The sequence below is a fragment of the Raphanus sativus genome, chromosome 6 (genome assembly GCF_000801105.2).
Source record: "Raphanus sativus cultivar WK10039 chromosome 6, ASM80110v3, whole genome shotgun sequence".
Taxonomy (NCBI): Eukaryota; Viridiplantae; Streptophyta; class Magnoliopsida; order Brassicales; family Brassicaceae; genus Raphanus; species Raphanus sativus.
Genome location: NC_079516.1, coordinates 73,413 through 92,474, shown reverse-complemented (window position 1 = coordinate 92,474; position 19,062 = coordinate 73,413). Strand labels below are relative to the sequence as shown.

Here is a 19,062-nt window from a genome sequence, read left to right as displayed (position 1 = left end):
CCAATGGTAATTGTACATGAAAACTTGCATTGAATTAGACAGTCCAAAGGTTGACCCCACATAATATCATAGATAGAGAGATGCAATAACCGACAAGAACAAAGATGAAGACAGCATTTTCCAACACAGAGGCTTAAAACAAACTGACCATATACAAACACATGTGTACGTAGGTGACGAGAGAGAGACGGTACATACATGTGTTTATATGTGTTCACTAATAATGTATAAGGACGAACTTTATATGTAATAGTAACCTTTTTTCCACAAACTCACGACTACAACCTGAAGAAGAACTAGCAACGTTTATGTTTTCCTCGATTAAACAAAGACGATGCCATATTTCTAAAACGTATTAAATGTAACATATCACAAACTCCTATACTATATAGTGTAGAATATATATGATATGGAAAAGAGTTATCAACACATGTGAGTGATTATTTATGTCCTCTCCTTCCTCCTTATATATAGATATAAAAACGTATATAAATTCTATATATTTATATGTTTATTACGTACTCATGTCTGGGAATCCCATGTTGATAGAGATGACTAGGGTTTGCTTAAGTGATGACGTACTGTCCACAAGAGATTGGCGATGAAGAGGATGATGATGAGGGAATGATCATGTGATTAATGTATGAGTCCACTCGTCGATGATCACCAGGCATTTCCAAGTTGTACGTTGTTGGGAGAAGAAAGCTGCCGTGGTCTTGTGAAATTGCTTTGCCTTCAAGAACTTGTCCACATATTAACTTTGTGGCCACCAAAGGAAAGCTCCGAGGATCACCATTATCATTGTATGGTGTTACAAACACGTTGAGTTTATCACCATCATCATAATCTTGAAGGTTATCGTGAAAAGTGGAAATGGTACTCGCTGGGAGATCTGGTAGCGATGGCCACTGGGGGTCATTATCATGATGGTGATGATGGTTGTTGATGAATGGCGTGGCTGACAAAATGTCGAGGTTGGTGTAAAGGTTATTATCTTGATGAGACTGGTTTGTGTTGGTAGCGGTTAAATACTTGATATCTCCTTCTCTAGAGGTTGAGAACATCAATGGAGACATAACATGATGAGAAGGAAGAGGGAGATGGGTTGGAGTGATGAAATTAGGGTTAGTGTTTGTGATGATACTGGACATGAATCTTGAACCTTCATCGTCGCCAGCAGTAGCGTTGAACACGTTGTGATAAGGAAGGTTAGTGAGCAAACTCGCCATTGAAGAGGTATGATGATGATGATGACCATGATGATGGTGATAGTGGTGAGACATGAGCTTCTTTTTAATGCTTGAGTTCCAGAAATTCTTGACCTCGTTATCTGTTCTTCCAGGTAGATGTTTAGCAATTTGTGCCCACCTATCAAGAATCCATAACAAAAAAAAATGAGTATAAAGGTAGTTCAGTTTCTTCATGAAAATTTAGTTTTATATTATCACATATAAACCAACATGTAATGATAATTAAGTAACAACCTGTTACCAAGAATGCTATGAAGCTCAATGATAAGAGCAGCTTCTTGAGGTGAGAAGCTTCCACGTTTAAGATCAGGTCTTAGATAATTTATCCATCTTAATCGACAACTCTTTCCACATCTCTGCAGACCTAATTAAATAAACGGAAAACAACACATAGATTAAAACCAACGACATAGACTTTTTATCAGTAGATAATTCAACAAACAAAGCCAATATATATGCCTGCATGTTTGGGAACAGAGCTCCAGCATCCATGGCCATATGTATTGATGTAGTTGATGAGCTTTTCGTCTTCTTCCGGTGACCAAAGCCCTCTCTTCACCTTTTGCTTGTTGCAGCACGAGTGATGGCCCATCTCTCTTTCTCTCACTAGTTAATCTCTCTCTTTTCTCTCTATTTCTCTCACTAAGAATGTTTGCAACAATGTTGAAGGGTCGTACAAACTTATATAATATTGTAAACTGGGGAGATTAATACACATTTTACACACAATTAAAATGAGAAAGAAATGAAACCTCCTCCTATTAATTGATTACCAAACTAATGGATGATAATATACCACCTAATTTTGTGGACCCATCTGAATTCCAAAACATCATATATATAAGTTAAATTTAACAATAATTGGAACTTTTGTAGCGACTAAAAAGAAATGAGTTGGCACATTAAATATATAACAAAGTAATAATATTATAAATTTTATTTAGGTGGGCACTTTAGCACACTGAAGACGAGAGTGGCCAGTGTATCTTTTTAGGGTTTTGTGTTTATAAAAGGTTAGAAGGCTAAAAGCAGAAGTTTCTCCCAGTGATAGCCTGTGTGGCTTATTACAGAATCATGACCATTGAGGCATTGACTTCTTCTAGACAGACACGTGCTGCTCATGCAGAGAGTGCAGATCATATGCCTCTGTTATTAATTTAGTTGTTAATGTAATTTTTTTCTTTTGAACTTTATTTTATTTTCTTAATTAAACTTAGATTAATGTAGAGAATCGGGTATTCATATCATTTTAAACATTCATATTAATCATTGATGATAAAAATTAACCCTCCTTAAAATTTTGAGGTGATTTTAGAATGTTTGGATGGAGTTTCTTAGTTAAAAAAAATTAAAACTCAAATCTCATTGTTTTAGGTGATATTCTAGAATAGTTTAATAAAAATCAACTAAATCTCTGTAACTTATAAAAATCATCTAAAACTCCATTAAAAATCAAATCACTTCAACTGTTAAATTGAATACATCTTCCTAGTTGTAGTTAAAAGATTCTCACTATGGGTCGTCCCTCTAACTTTATCCTACGGTGAAATATGCAAGTTATTTCAATCAATAATTAAGTCGAAAGACTTTTTTTTTGTTAAAGCTAAAAGACATTTATATAAACGGATTGCCTCTAACTAAAATAATGCTTATACAGTATATGATTGCCATCAAGGGAAGCAAAGTTTAAAGTTTGACATAAAGGGCTTCATTGCTTTATATATTAGATTCTTAATTTGACTTAGGAGTTGATGTCACTACATGTGAATAGTTTTACCAACGTGGTATATTTTAAACACGCGAAACCGTTTCTCTTATTTTATTTACTTCAAAGAAAATATTCACCGGTCTCTATACGATAAATAAATAAAAAGTGAAATCATCATTATGTCAAGTTTATAGTGCTGCTCATAACAATAACAACGTCATTTCTTGAGAGGGGGAAACAAGCTCAATGTGCTACATGAGAAAAACTACAATTTCGAATCAAAGAGTTAATCATCATATGTGATATATCGCTATCATAAATTAGAGTACAACCACTTTACTTACTTACGCGTAATCTATAATATTTATTGTGCGTGTAAATATCGTATTTTTTTTCCATGAGCTTTCTACATAAGAGACCCAAAGGACCTCAGATATGCTTACGAGTCCGTGAAATCTCGCGAGTAAGGAATATCGTCTGTCGTTAGCGGAACAACTGAACTAAAAAACACATATGCCAGTCGCAAGTGAAAACTGCAGCTTTATTTAGCAAAAAAAAAAAACTGCAGCTTAACATTTAGACCAAAAAAAAAAGGTGAAAACTGCAGTTCTCAATTATTATGGTTTTTAGTCGATTTTTTTTTATCATGGTTTCCTATTCCTTAACCTTTTTGTCAACGTTTCTTATTCATCAACTAGTTAAGAACTTTTGTAGTGCCAAAAAAATATATAAAAACTTTGAATTGTCCTACGAATGATGTCTATGTAAGGGAAAGCAAAAGAGAAAAGCAATATAATTAAATTTAATAGAAAGACTATAAATAGAAAAAACCCAAAACGCATCAACATATCATATATGATAGATTCATAATCTATATCATGTCATGTCCTGCATATATATAGCATGATCCATATATTCCATTTAATATATCTAAATGTATGTATATTCTAAGCCAAATAATGTAAATTATTCTAAAAATAAGATTTGATGCTAAACAAACTATTTGCATAATTATATTTAATTATAATATTATATATAAATTTATTTAAACAAGATAAGATACATAAACTACTAGTTTTGTTAACACAAAATTTTTCTTACAAATAGTTAATTTAACTATTCACAAAAGATATTAATAAAAGGATGATAAAATATGAAATCGTCTAACACACACCAACAAAAATACTATGGTAATAAATCAACACCAAAACAATTGTTAAAAGTACATATTTGATAATCGTTGTTTTTTCTAGCAATAAGTAGCACACATTACATCATTATATAATTCTATTATATGATGATCAACTACATATAACATATAAAATATTGATAAATTGTTCCATGTATAAAAATTCCATGATGAACTTCTCTCAAAATCACTTGGATCGATGGACAGTTATGCATGTACGATATCTTCGATAAGTAGGTTATATTCGTAGCAAATGATCACAACAAATAACTATGTCTAAAATCCTATGAAATGTACATCCTATAATATGCAAAAAATTACATATTCTGAAGTTCAAAACCTGATTTGGATGTAGAAATCTTTAGATTTTAACCAATATATTAAAATGCTTCCACGATAGTCCTATGTTTATTCATTGGTATAAGAATCTCTCAATTACTCTTTAATTATCTTGTGTAATGTATATAGAAATTTATGGATAAATCTACCAAAATCACACTACTTTGTTACATAGAACATACTTCTTATGCTTACTTCAGTAGCCTAACATTGCCGAACTGACATTAAAATTGTCAGGACATAGGAATAAAGCCATTTTGTTAGTAAACTTTTAATTTATTTCTAAGGGATGAAATTAATGCTTGTGAGCGAAGCAATAGGCCCAAACATAAGATTCTTTTCATTTTGCCTTCGATGATGCCACATGCAACTATTAAAGAGCTTTCACACTTTTATTTCTATTTTTGATGAGCCATCAAAGGACAATAACTTTCTATACATCTTGGCTTTTTGCTTCTAGAAGAACATATTTTTTTGAAGAATGTAAATCAAATTTCAGAGCATATCCTCTCCAAATATGAAGGCTTACTAATTACTGTCACATGCAAACAAATAAATTCCAAATAGAAATACCATGTGTGTATTACTGTATAGATCATTGCTTAATAGAAAAGCACCTTACATTCCATGCCATCAAATTCATATACAGTACATATATGACATTTCCATGGAATTGTAATGACCAGAAAGGATTTGTAAAGTAATTATAAATTTTACTGTGATGTTATTCAACAGCAAAAACGGATGTTTAAAAAAAATAAATCGAATTTTTTTTCAATTAACTATTTAGTATCACTATTCCCGTGTCCATTTTGATTTCAAAAGGAATCTTATGCGACCCTTTTTACAGCAGAAGAGGCCAAATAATATAGAGTTAAATTAAAATGTAGTGTTTGTAATAATAATAACTAGAACTTGACCGCACTTACGATAAAAAAAATTTACTAATAATTTAACAAATATTTTGTTAATTTAAAAGAATTTATATATATATATATATATATATATTTAAATCAGTGCTTTTAAATTTGATTCAAATCTCTGATTTTACCGGTTAATCCGGTGATCTGATAATTCAATTTAGGATCTCTTAAAAATATCCATATTTAAGAAAATCACGAAAACCCGAAATTAACCGATTAAACAGATGGATGACCGATATATAATCTAACGATCCTCATGTATTGTCTCTTTGAAAATATATAAGAGAATAGGTTATATATTTTCAAGACTGGTATATCTGTGAGTGGTAACAATAGGAAAAAAGTGAACAGAGTATAGTAAAAAATTACCCTGCTAGCTTAAAGCTCTGTGGTTCACTCCTTTTTTTCTTTTACTTAGCTGTTCTCGTTTCTAGCGAGCAATTAGCTAACAAATTTCATTATTAAACGAACGTTAGTAAAATAATTAAATGAACGTTAGTACAATAATTAAACGAACGCTAGTACACTTGTTAAGAGATTTAAATAATTAAATGTTAGAAGTTTAAAAGTTGTTAGACTATTAATTACTAGATTGTCAAAATTTTGATTGTGAAAAAGTTTTTACTGATAAATCTGCCAACATTTTACTGTACCAAGCAATTCAGTGATCATTCTGTTGTGTAGTTATAATTCAAGATGTTCGGTAAGTAAAACACCTAGTTCTCAAGGAAAGAAACTCGAGAACCCAGTTGTTTTGGCATTGGTGTGAAGCACACTTGAAGATAACAAAACCCTAAAATTGCAATAAGTTCAACTCTTTCGAAGTAAAATTTGGTTATATGCTGTTTAAGGAAGTCAAAGCTCAACGGACACGAGATCCTGTCGGAAACTTCCCTTGTTTTCTCAATTTGACATATATCTTTTTGGTGGTTCTGAAACTGACCTCTTAACCAATTTCTTTGATCCCATCCGATTTCCTCCATTGATGGACTCTTTGCATTAGAAAAAGCCATACATTTAGTTTTGATATTTATCTTCTTCTTGACAATTCAGAAACATGATTGAAATAAAGCAAGATGGTTAATGTGATTCTGCAATATACCTCTGAAAAAAAGAGTCGATATAGTTTTGTGATGTTTGTCAGGTTTCAGTAGCCCTTCTTATAGGACTTTGTGCAACAAATTACACACTCGGATTATGATTTAAATTAGTTGAATAGTTGAGCATCAGTAAATTAGTATAGGTTGAACATCACTTAACTATCATCATATGTGAGCTACGGTTTAATTATGTATGGATTATATAATCCGTTCATCTCGAATAATGGGTATGTTCATTTATCATTTATATGTTCACACGTATACATTATGGGAAAATACATTGTATAAGAAGATGAAAGTTCCTTGGACATAATATAAAAGCTTTACAGAGATCACAAGAAGAAAGCTCTCGTCATATTTTCACCATAATTTGGTTCAACGTTCATTTTCATAGTTCCCATGGGGATAAAGATAGCAACTGCATGACTCTTCAGAATATCAAACGATCCTCATATCCATATCCAATATGATCCACTATTTCAAGAGCTTTTTTGCAGACGAACTTTAAATCAAAATCATTTGCGGTGACGTGATTTAGTGGGAATTGGGTCCTAACATATGTGAAAAAGATTAAAACATAAAGGAGATATAAACAGTTAAAAAATCCTGTAAAGTTTTTGGTATATCCGGTCGTTATAACGAAAAGTATGATCGCTGTCAGAAAAAAAAACTAAAAGTATGACCTTGTGGATTAACGGAACAAAAATCTGAATATATAATTAAAAAAACAAAATCAGCTGAGACTTGAGACCTCGAGACACCACATTAAAAATGTGAATATATTGAGTATGTTAGTTTTACAAATCCGTAGAGAAAAACTATATTAAGGTCGAAAGATGTATTTGAGGTTGCACCAAATTTTAACCAAAAAGAAAAATTTAGCCAAAAAAAGAAGTATCGAGGACTGAAGTTACTCGGATAATCAACACTCCACGAGAGATGTCATATGATATGATTATATATAGACTATAGTTAATAAAAGACAGTAAATGTTGACCCATATGCTTAAACCATAATTTATTCATCTTGTTCTGATATTATGTTATTTTATTAAGAATGTAACATTATTATTTTTTTCTATCTAGTATGATATTTTATTAAAGAAACTTGGTCTAACCGGACCAAGCCCAACCCGAGAACACAAGACCCTGAGGGCCCGATTATAACATTGGCCCAACATAAAGAGCACAATAAAATGGGCCTGAAGCCCATATCCGAAACCCACGCAGCAAGAGAAAGCCACGCGTCCAAGACTAACCCAAGCCCGCCCACGTGTTGCCAACCACCGAATACTCAGAACACGTGTCAGCTAACATGTCTTCGTGATCCGACGGTCGAAGTTTTCTCCGGAAAAGACGAAACGATCTAATTTCGTCTGAGCTCCGTCGACAAACCACCGCACCCATCGATGTCGCCAATCCATTTTCCCCCGAAGAGATTCATCAAGTCTGTCTTGAGATCTCAACCGGTTCATGCTATCTCCGCTTGCGACAATAACCCACTCCCTTACTCTTGTTCCTTCTTCGCCGTGCTCCATCGCCGGAGAGCTTCACCGAACACCATGTCGAAATCTCCTCCGCCGAGTAAAAAACAAGCCGGACACCAGAACACATAGCACCAAAACCAAGTTACCACGACGATGATCTCCTCGACCATCATCAAACCCCAAATCGTTCCCGAAAGTCGGCGAGGTTGGCTGAGGAAGCCTCTACCCCCCGAAATCAAAAGCCGGCGATCACCGCCTGAAAAAGACGTCGCAGCCCCAGAGTCAAGTATTGATATCGGAAAAAGGCTCGATTATAGAGCCGCCGATAAAACAAAGCTAGAAAAAAAACTAGACAGGGGTGGTAACCGGCGGCGAAAACCCACCGGCCACCGGAACGCAACCACGCTTGAACCGCTTTTAGTGAAAAGAGAGAGCTTTTCTAGAGAGCTACACAGAATGTAACATTTCCTCCCAAACCAAGACATCAAAACAAAAACAAAAGAATAATAAAAGTAGAAAATGACCAATCACATAACAATGACATTAACACAGCTATCTCCAGGTGTCAGTACAATGCACTCATAGCCAATCAGTTTTTTGTCACATAATCAATAATACTCGTAAAATAAAAAGTATTAATCTGAGTCAAATGTAAATAATTTGCTTTATTAAAGTCAAATGTGGAGTACTTTTAAACAGTTTTCTTTATTCATTTACTTCTTGGACGATATTCAAATCTGGTAGATGCCTAATAAATTCATTTTTACGTTGGTAAACGAATTTGTAGAAAGTAGGAAAAAGGGTATGAGGAATATATAAATATATTTTACTTGATGTAAAGAAATTGCTAAAACAGTGAAATAAAAACTGGACTGTTACGATTCCTTTTTAGAGAAATTGCTAAAACAGTGAAATAAAAACGGGACTGTTACGATTCCTTTTTAGAGGAACGTTTTAGACTTCGTGTGAGCTTGGCTTTAACCAAAACTAGAAACTAATTGATTAGTCAATTTTATGAAAATTCTACGGACCATATTCTAAAAATAGTAATATGATCTGTCCATTTACATTCATTTATTCGAGCTGACACCATCAAGCCTTCTGCCTACGCTCAATGCATGGATATATATAGGATACTCTTTTTTTTTTGTTAAAGGGTTTTCAATATTTTTTTTTGATCAAACACGCACATTTATAAAAAATATGTTGAGTTTATAAAGAATTATATATCATAAATGACACATAGATAATGCAGTAACACGTACTAATTAAATCAAACTTTGTTAACAAGATTAAATTTGTTTAGTATAACCAAGAGTAATTTTGAAAAAAAAGGACGGTCCAGACTCAAAGCTGACTTTCTTCCAAATGAAGTATGTATCATGATTCGATACGGAAAGAATCGGCATCACCAAAAAAGAATCAAATTTCTCAATGTAGACGACATGCATGTACATGTACTACCGTCTAGGTAACGTGAAGTATTTGTGGATATTTATCACACAAAAATTATATGTAGACCTTTTTCATAGATGAGAGTCATGAGACCTACTTTTTTTTTCAGAAATTGATATTCAAAAGGCCCAAAGCCCAATATTACAATAAGCCAATAATACATCAAAGCCCGACTGCCCACAAACCGAGCACGGCCCCAAAAACAACCAAGTCCAAAGCAAGGCCTAAAATCCGCATCGAAGAACCAACCAGATCCCACCGACAGTCTTCCACGTGTTTTCATCCTCTGCGCCAAGGATCCACGCGTCATGCCCACGAAAAACGATCCTCACCGCTCTGCATCACGCCGGCAGCCACGGCCGGGAACTTCGTTTCGTCGGAACCGACGAATCTTCAAACCAAGACACGCCGGAATCTGTCCCGCTACCTCTTAATCTTTGTCTGGCTCTACAAGCGGAGAGCTTCATCGGGTAAAACCCAAGATCTCATCCCAGCCATCGACAACCATCACTTCATCTTTTTCACCACCGCTTTCTTCCACAGAAAGCTTTACTCGGGAATCGAGAATTTCTCTTGAAGTAAAGCCCCAACGAACGCTTACCCTTGTCGGAAGGATACGACGCCGGCGGTCAGAACCGAACGCCCACCGCGAGAGGAGCGACGCCGGGAGCAGAAAGGTACTTACTTTATACAAACTCGGAACCAAAACAATGGGTTACAACAGTTTAGTACCGGACCGACTGTGGCTGTGGAAGTCCGCGCCATCGGCCGGCAGCGATAATTTCACCGGGTTTTCTTTCTCTCTTTAACTTCTTTCTCTTCGACTTGAAGGAAGTCATGACACCTACTTCTACTAGTTTATTTCTTATATTGCTATTAATGAAAATTTACCATAGAGCTGAGGAAGGGCTCTGCAGTCTATGCAAATAAAAAGAAAGAGGAAAGAAAGATGATCAATTATTTGTAATGTCCTTTGTTTATCGTTCGCTAATTACAAAGTTACAACTTACCAGTACTATTAATCATTTTAAGCTACTTTTTTGTCTATGCAAATCAAAAGAAAGAAGATGAAATTAAATAATTTTATTATTTGTAAATGTAATATTCTTTGTTTATCATCTGCCAATTAAAAAGTTACAGGTATATGTATTTTCCTCTTTAAAGCGACAATTACATAATGGCGTTGTTCTGATGAATGGACCATCTCGTACACAAGATTCTTCTGTAGCACTCATATCTGTTATCTTCTCATTTCTGATTCGAATATTTACTTCATGTACTGAATCATGTCAGAAAAAAAAATTTAATCAATGAATTGTAAATCCCAAAAAATTAAACAAAAAAAAGAGAAACTCGCTTATAGGTTAATCAAAATAAAGGTAAGAATTGATAGATTGGTAAGAAAATAACTTCACTTGTCCCTTAAGCAACAACCTTACCTATGTTATAGGCATTAGGCCTAAAAGCCTCTAAAACAACGAAGCTTCTTCTTTCTTCTTCCTCTTTCTCCTCTTCAGGCCTCTATATACATCATTGTAGCCATCATTATCATCATTATCATCCATTCATCATCATCATCATGCAAGTGACAGAAATAAAAAAGTTGTTTATGGTTACAGTGGTGATGATACAAATAGTGAGCTCGGTTTGTGCAACAAGTAGGCCCATTGCTTCCAACCACGCTACTTTTTATCCAGGTTCAACTTATTTTCTATACCTTTCTTAGTATACCGATCAAACCATTGCTATGTATGTGTATGTGTATGTTCATGATGATAAGAAGACATGTGGATATGTAGGTGTGAAGGAAATACTTCTCTGAATAGTTTTCTGTTAGCAAGACAATATTAGGTTCAACTTTTAGTTGTTTTAACTTGTTTGAGAAAATTAGTGACTTGTAGTGTAGTAGTAGTAGTAGTGACTAGTTTAGTCTCTAAACTGTGGTCCCAGGTATTTGTATGATTAACGGTAAAATAATAATAATAATAATGATATTAATCTGAACTACAGGTTGGTCAGAATGTATTTTTGGGGTTATCTCCTTGCAGGAAATAGGATCAGTTTTATATTCTTATGAATGTCTGAGTTTTGTTTTTCTTTTCTCCAACAATAGTTACTATTGGCACTGCAGATATACTAAGCCCACATCACAGCTCTAATAGGCCAACTTTGAAGCCCAATGAAAGAAAAGATATAGAGGAGATGGAGAAAAGAAGAAGAATAGGATCAAAGCCACCAACTTGTGAGAAGAAATGCTATGGGTGTGAGCCATGTGAAGCAATCCAAGTCCCTACCATATCTTCAAGCCCCCACCTCTCTCCTCATTATGCTAATTACAAACCTGAGGGTTGGAGATGCCACTGTGCCCCTTAATTAATCTCCTTTGCTTCCTTAATTTAAAGACAATTAACATATTATATATTCTCTTTCAAATTATTATAGTCACTATTGTAAGACTTGTAGAAACTAGTTATTTTATATTATAAAACGTTAAGTTAAAATGAAATGCTTGTATAAGATAATACTTGTAATCTTGAAGTATGGGAGTTGCCCAAAAAAAAAAATCTTGAATTATTCACAAGTCTCACTTTTAAGTTATTATCAATCACTATTGCAAGACTTGTAACAACTTTTGTAGCATTTCTATTATAAAATGTGAAAGTTAAAATGAAATTTCTTGTATACTATAAAACTTGTAATCTTGAAGTATATAATCAGATTTACAGGTAGATATAGATACTGGTCTCATTCAATGAGAATATCTTACGAACGAAAACGTATTTCTTGTTTTTCTTGTATGTATTACAGATATTTAGCAAACTCAACACAAATAGATTCTCCGTTTTACATATATATATATATATATGAGAAAGAAAGTCACAATATTTCAAGAAGTACCTATAATGTTTTTGAACCATTTAAAGCTTTTTCTAATGGATCCCTTCATCTTCTGTTCAACGGAGTAAACCTTATAGCCAGCTACTCTTCTCTTCCTACGTGATTCCGGATCGCTGAAACTCCAGCTCCTAGACGCCGCACCATCCGCGTTGGGAACACTTTTGCTTTTCTTTATCTTTATCTGGTAATCATTTGTCTGAAAAAAAAAAAAAAAAAAAAAAAAAAAAAAAAAAAAATCATTTGTCTGACCAGCGGCTGAATCGTCTCTGAAACCTTTCACCGCAGCTGCGGCTGCCGTTGCAACTGCTGGTTCCATTGGTCTGACGAAAAGGGTTGTCTCTGTTTTTTTTTCTTTTATTACTGTAACGTCTTTAAAAAGTTTGTAAAGGAGATTAACGTAACGATTATTTATTTTTAAAGTAATATAAAAGTAACGTACGGTTTAAAAAAATCAATATACGATTTAGTCAAGAACCCACTTATGTTTCTCTTTTTTTTTCTTTATATATTTTAATTAACGTTAAACAATTAGGTTAATACAGCTTACTAATAGAAAATACTTTTTGAACAAGTAAAGTTGGTATAAGTCATTCATGTTTTGTTTGTTTATTTTTTTTTGAACATTTTGTTTGTATGTTTTGTTTGTTGTGTGTTAGGTTTCTGTGGATTGATGCATATGTGAAGTTTTAGGTTTCTGTTAACTGATGCATATGTGATGTAAGTTTTTCTTGTTTTTAAACTAAAAGTCTTGAGTACTGTATATTCATTTGGCTTTAAAAGCCTGATAGACTATAAATAAAGTTTAGGTTTCTGTTGATTGATGCATATGAGATGTAAGTTTATTTTTAAACTAAAATTCTGAGTATCAATTTGGCTTAGAAGCTTGATAGACTATAAATAAATTGTTTAATCCATTATGCTTCAATACCAAGACATGAAAAAAAAAACATTTTTAAATTAAAATTTGACGAGAAAGCTTTCGGTTTGATACAAAATAAAAGCTTTTGGTTTGATACAAAATAAAAGCTTTTGGTTTGATACAAAATAAAAAGACAAACAAACCAGAGAACTGAAATAAACAAGAAAATAAAATACTCCATATGATATTAAAAATAAAAATGGTCACAAGAGAGAGAGATACGTTCTTAGAAAATTTCAAGAGAAAGTAACAACAATAAATGCTGAAGAAAAGAGAGACGAAGAGTGTATCAAAACCAGATCAAAGAGGTGCCTTGCGAAACAAGAAAGAGACCTTTCTTTCTCTCCTCAAAGCAGATCAGCAACGTTGGAAGGAAGCTCCTCAACAACAACGTTGTAAAACTTCTGGATATCAAACAGCATCCTCTCATCATCCTTGGTCACAAAGTTGATCGCCACACCTTTCCTCCCGAATCTCCCACTCCTTCCAATACGGTGAAGGTAGTTCTCAGGCTGAGTCGGCAAATCATAGTTGATAACCAAGGACACTTGCTGAACATCGATACCACGGGCCAAGAGGTCAGTGGTGATGAGCACACGGGAGGAGCCGGACCTGAACTCCCTCATGATGATGTCTCTCGTGTTCTGGTCCATGTCTCCGTGAGTGGCCGAGACAGTGTGGTCACGTCCCCTCATCTTGTCGGTGAGCCAGTCCACCTTCCTCCTCGTGTTCACGAAGATGACGCTCTGAGTGATGGCGAGAGTCTCGTAGAGGTCGCAGAGCGTCTCGAGCTTCCAGTCTTCCTTCTCAACGTTGACGTAGAACTGCTTGATACCTTCTAGGGTGAGCTCGTCACGCTTCACCAGGATTCTCACTGGCTTGCTCATGAACTTCCTCGTGATCTCGAGAGCTTCTGGTGGCATTGTTGCTGAGAAGACACCACTTGGATCTTGGGTGGGAGAAGCTGGAAGATGTCATAGATCTGGAAAAAAAAAACACAAGAGAAACAAAGTTAGATCAAACTTATTAAAAAAAATCAAATATTTTTATTAAAATTAATCTACATATTATAAAAAGACAAAAAATAAATTATGCTATTTTATTTTAGAAAAAAATTGGTCAAAAGCTATTTTATAAATTTAATAATTAAGATTATATTATATGAATTAGATATTTAGTAAAATAATACTAATAAAAATTAATGTTCGTTAAATTTTTTATAAAACGAAAAATAAAAATTATGATATTTTAAATAAATAAAATTTTGCAAAAGCTATTTTATAGATTTTATAATTAAGATTATATTATAAGAATTAAATAGGGTATGAAACATCATCAACGAACCTGGTCTTTGAAACCACGGGAGAGCATCTCATCAGCTTCATCAAGAACAAACATCTTGATGTTGTCGGCGCGGAGAGACTGCCTCTTGAGCATGTCGAACACGCGACCCGGAGTTCCGACGACGACGTGGACACCGGCCTGGAGAATGCGCTGGTCCTCGCGGACGCTGGTTCCACCGACGCAGGCGTGGACCTTGACGCCGAGGTAGTCGCCGAGGGCCCTCATGACCTTCTCGATCTGCTGGGCGAGCTCTCTGGTCGGGGCCAGGACGAGGGCCTGGCACTGGACGATGCTGAAGTCGAGCTGCTGGAGGACGCCGGAGCAGAAAGTGGCGGTTTTGCCGGTACCGGACTGGGCTTGTTGGATCACGTCGAGGCCTTTGCAGAAAGGGACGATTCCTCTCTGCTGGATTGCAGATGGTTTCTCGAAACCTATGCAAGTAAAAGCACACATGAAGCCAGGTTAGAGAGAAAGAGACAAATCAAAATTAAAAAGAAAGAATGAGCTTGGTTCTTACCATAAGCGTAGATACCCCTAAGGAGATTCTCTTGGAGACCCATGGCGTCGAAGCTGTCGTGAACCTCATCGTAAGAGGTGAAGAACTCATCTTGTCCCTCAAGACTGTATAGACACAATACAATTAGTATATAAACACTCATGTGTCGAGAGAAAAACTAATAGCGATGAAAATAGAGAAAGAAGACTAACACGTCGTTGAGCTTCTGGTCGAACTGACGAGCATCAAACTGTGTGCCTTCTGGTGCGGATCCTGCCATGACTAAAAACACAGAACAACAACAACAACAGTTAGCCGCTATAAAAGAAAGAAACAAACAAAACAAAGAGAAGAAGACTAATGTGACAAGAAAGCCAAACTCGTAGTCCATAGAGATAAGGAAAACAAGCATTAATATCTGTCACCATCAATGTTCGGAGATAATGTTTTTTTTTCAAAAAGGATTGGTCCAATATTTATAGACAAAACCATTCAATCTCCAACTTATGTACTTTCATTCAGAGAAGCAAACAATAGATGCTGTTCAATTAGGTTAAAAATACAGACAAGATCTAAAACCATCATACAAATCGAAGAAAGTTCTAATCTTTCGAATAATATCTATCGATTGAATCAGAATCCAATGAATCTAAAAATAAAAAAACATTAAAAAAGTCGAATCAGATGGGAAACCTGGAGAGAGAGAGATTTGGTAGAGCTGAAGAAGTGAAAGTAAGAGTGCTTTGTTGTTAACTTAGGGAGCCTTGTATCTCCCCCAAAACTCAGATCTAAACGGCGAAGTAGAGAGAGAAACAGAGAGCGAGCGAGAGCGAAGATTGAGGCTTTTTTGAAGAGTCTCTGATAGAAATCGGAAAGAGGCGGAGAGAAGAGTCTTTGATATATTTATATTGATGAGGTCGTGTTAGGGTTTTCTCGGGAGGAAACCTTCTCCTATTCTTTTCTGGATTTCCGGTTTTACCCCTGTTTAGCCTTTTGTTTTACTTCTTTTGGATTCGGACAAAGGATTTTCCCAAGACTCGGTCGTGTCCTAAACTCGCTGGTCTTTTGATAATCTTTATTTAATTTTACTATTTAACTTTAATTAATGATTCTCAAGTCCAATGGGCCTATTTTTATGGAATTATGGGCCTGATCGCTTTTTTAGTAGCCTGTGACTCTATGATCACAGTTGTGGTATTAGTTACTGTGCTCTGCTTGTGGATGAATAGCTAGAGAAAGTCTCTCTTTGTAACCTTCAGCTTGCTCTTATGCACGTCTTCTTCGACCTGAATGAGGATTTGCGTGGAGAAAAGTAATTTTCTGATTTTTATTTTTTTTGCCAGATAATATTTCTTCATAGCGGCCGTAGGATGAAGTTGTTGTCTTGTAGATATATGATTGGCTATGTAGCTGGTTGAAACTTTAAAAGCATTCAAGGGCTACATCAAAACTCCAGACTGTGTCACTTTAATATCCACAAACACACATACACACGTCAAAGCAAAAGCTTATAAGAGTGAAATTAAATTTTTCTCTTTGGCTATCTGAAAAGCTGATAGTTGATCGAACAAAAAGAGAGAGGGGAATGGATATTTGAAACAAGCAAAAACAGCGCTAATAGTCTTTAAGTTCCTTTATGGTGGCAATGGTTAAACACTTATCAGTACGACCGAAGTCATTAAACAAAAGAAACATTTAACTTAAAATCACATCCTCCACAGCAAAAATGACCAAACAGCACAACCCTTCTCTCTCTCCATCTATCGTTGTCTCTTCCTCCTCCGCGTTATCTGCGGGAACTGGAGAGGAACCGGCAACGTCGCAAAACGAATCGAGTTCTCAACCGAGAATTTACACCCAAGGTTCTCAAAATGCCTCCTCACATCCATCGAGCTCATCCTCAGATCCTTTGCAATGTCTTCAAAGTCGGTCTTGAACTTATCCACGTGAAGGCTGAGCACAAGAACGTAGCTTATCAGAAGGTTGACCTTGTCATCAGGTATCCTCCTGCCGCCCGTGTCAGAATCCTTGAACAGCCTATTACATTTATCACGGATCATCCCCGGAAAATGGTGCTTCCTAGCCGAATCAACACCCACCATCGAGTTCACGTCCTTGAACTTTATCAGATGTGTTAGCAACGTCAAGATACCAGCAACCGTCTCCTTCTCAGTCTCATCCTGCAAGACGATACACAAGTGTTAGTTAGTTACCATCTATATGCATAGTTTCAAGATCAATGATGTTTTACCTTGTTGTCACGCAACCTGAACAACCGGTTACGGACAAAAGCGGGGTAAGCGTCGGTCGCCGCCGCTGCTCCAGCTTCTTGTTGAAGAAGCCGGTAAACGTCCTGAAGGGAGCCCCACTCTCCCTTTTCGATGATCTGTTCTATAGGATAAGCGTCTCTCGGGTTTGTCGCGGAGGCGTTGTGAGGTGGAATGTTGCGTGCAACAAGTGCATTGGTGCCTTCGAGAGCACTAATGTTGACATCCAATTTGTCGAGTTTATTTTCAAGCGTCTTCTGTGCCTCGGGGTCATCGTCTCTTAGAACTCTAGCACTCCTCTTCTTATCCTGTATTACAGACAGAACAAATCCTCCTCTCAACAATTGATGCAAAAAAAAAAAACCACGGTTCTTAAAAGTCGGTCTAGACAGTAACTCGGTCCTATACGACTCAAATAAGTTTTAATTGTTCTAAATCGGTTTAATATCAATCTTAATTAGTCTGAATTTTGTTAAATTATGCAATAATGTCACGAATTTAACTAATTTTTTGGTTTTATATATCTAATTTTGATAATTCATCAAAATAATATTATAAATAAACCCAAAAATAAATCTAAGAATTTGTTAAAGCCCCTAATCACTAGTCCTCTCTACAAAGCTGCCTAGCGAACATTGGATTAAACTAATGATGTTACAAGCCAAGACAGATATGTAGCACAAAGAGAAAGAGGTGACGTACATCTAAAATAGCTCGCTTGGTCCAGAAAGTGCGGCGTCTAGGGTCAGCTTCTTCTTCTTCACCAGCCTCCCCACCTTCTGAATCAACTGTCTCTTTAGCTTTAACTCTCGTCTCTAATCTCAACACCTGCACACACACACACACACACACACAATCAATCATAAAATCTTGATTCTTGATTCTCAATCAAAGCAATTAACAAACCTTCTGGTGAGCAATGGGGAGAATCCTCAGAGTCTGAGTCTCTTTATCCAAAACACCCAACGTGTAGACACAAGTCTGCCTAGCGACTTGCCCACCGGCGTGACTCGAACCCACGAACTCCACGTTCGACCCGGGCGGGCTCACAACAACCTCCGTCCTCTTCTTCGAGGCGTTCTTGTAAACCGTAACCTTCGGAGCTTCTCTGGGTTGCGAAGAAGGATCGTACCCCGAGGCGAAGTAGGCAACGATCGGAGAGATTCGATCGGGTTTCTCGGAGATTGTTTTTACGGAGGTGATGTCGATTGATCCTGTTTCGATTGTTGTTGTTGTCTTCTTCGTCGTCGTTGTCTTCTTTCTTTTCTTCTTCTTCTCGAGAGGTTGTGGGGTTTTGAAATCGTCTCCTTCTTCGTCCATGTGGTCGTTTTGGTGTTTGTCCGTCATGGTCTGAAGAAGAGCAGAGTAGCTGCTAAAGAGACCTAACGAAAACTTGGACGGTTGTGTAATGGGGAGGGATGCTGGAACTGATAAACCCTAATTTGGTTCGAGTGTGTTTGGGAAATTTGCAAAACAAGTCCTTTATATTTGAGCCGACTCGATAATCTTGTCATCTAATTTTGATTTTACTGTAAACCCCTCCGTTATAACGACGTCTACGGTATCAAGCTCTGACATTTTTTTCTCTTATGGAAAACAACGCGACGTTTGTTTTGTCCTGTTGTAAAACAAAGTGAATTAGAAACTTCAAAACTACACGCTGTGTGTGAAATTTTCATTATCCTTTT

At 35.8% G+C, this 19,062-nt stretch overlaps 5 protein-coding genes and 1 non-coding gene across 6 annotated transcripts; 1 reads left to right on the top strand and 5 right to left on the bottom strand.

Annotated features, from left to right (window-relative positions):
* Positions 1 to 39: 39 nt before the first annotated feature.
* On the bottom strand, positions 40 to 1,901 carry LOC108807062 (transcription factor MYB26-like). The gene is made up of 3 exons (XM_018579300.2): positions 1,710 to 1,901; positions 1,485 to 1,614; positions 40 to 1,368 (listed from the first exon to the last, which is right to left on the bottom strand). The coding sequence occupies exons 1-3, from the start codon at positions 1,840 to 1,842 to the stop codon at positions 567 to 569; spliced, it is 1,065 nt and encodes a 354-aa protein (XP_018434802.1). The 5' UTR covers positions 1,843 to 1,901; the 3' UTR covers positions 40 to 566.
* Positions 1,902 to 11,015: 9,114 nt separating this feature from the next.
* LOC108810804 (EPIDERMAL PATTERNING FACTOR-like protein 3) lies at positions 11,016 to 11,823 on the top strand. Its single transcript, XM_018582883.2, has 2 exons — positions 11,016 to 11,147; positions 11,582 to 11,823. The coding sequence occupies exons 1-2, from the start codon at positions 11,030 to 11,032 to the stop codon at positions 11,821 to 11,823; spliced, it is 360 nt and encodes a 119-aa protein (XP_018438385.1). The 5' UTR covers positions 11,016 to 11,029.
* On the bottom strand, positions 11,703 to 12,668 carry LOC108807610 (uncharacterized). Its single transcript, XM_056987919.1, has 2 exons — positions 12,349 to 12,668; positions 11,703 to 11,840 (listed from the first exon to the last, which is right to left on the bottom strand). The coding sequence occupies exons 1-2, from the start codon at positions 12,662 to 12,664 to the stop codon at positions 11,824 to 11,826; spliced, it is 333 nt and encodes a 110-aa protein (XP_056843899.1). The 5' UTR covers positions 12,665 to 12,668; the 3' UTR covers positions 11,703 to 11,823.
* Positions 12,669 to 13,431: 763 nt separating this feature from the next.
* On the bottom strand, positions 13,432 to 15,999 carry LOC108812978 (eukaryotic initiation factor 4A-1). The gene is given in 6 exon segments (XM_018585388.2): positions 13,432 to 14,210; positions 14,213 to 14,249; positions 14,612 to 15,042; positions 15,129 to 15,232; positions 15,320 to 15,389; positions 15,801 to 15,999. Coding segments are annotated over 5 exon segments (1,236 nt in total). The 5' UTR covers positions 15,388 to 15,389; positions 15,801 to 15,999; the 3' UTR covers positions 13,432 to 13,614.
* LOC130497276 (small nucleolar RNA snoR98) lies at positions 15,466 to 15,577 on the bottom strand. The gene has a single exon (XR_008936279.1). It is a non-coding gene; the product is annotated as a small nucleolar RNA snoR98 (small nucleolar RNA).
* Positions 16,000 to 16,714: 715 nt separating the features above from the next.
* Positions 16,715 to 18,805, bottom strand: LOC130496303 (DNA-directed RNA polymerase I subunit rpa49-like). Its single transcript, XM_056988280.1, has 4 exons — positions 18,281 to 18,805; positions 18,077 to 18,202; positions 17,359 to 17,682; positions 16,715 to 17,287 (listed from the first exon to the last, which is right to left on the bottom strand). The coding sequence occupies exons 1-4, from the start codon at positions 18,719 to 18,721 to the stop codon at positions 16,868 to 16,870; spliced, it is 1,311 nt and encodes a 436-aa protein (XP_056844260.1). The 5' UTR covers positions 18,722 to 18,805; the 3' UTR covers positions 16,715 to 16,867.
* Between the last annotated feature and the right edge of the window lie 257 nt (positions 18,806 to 19,062).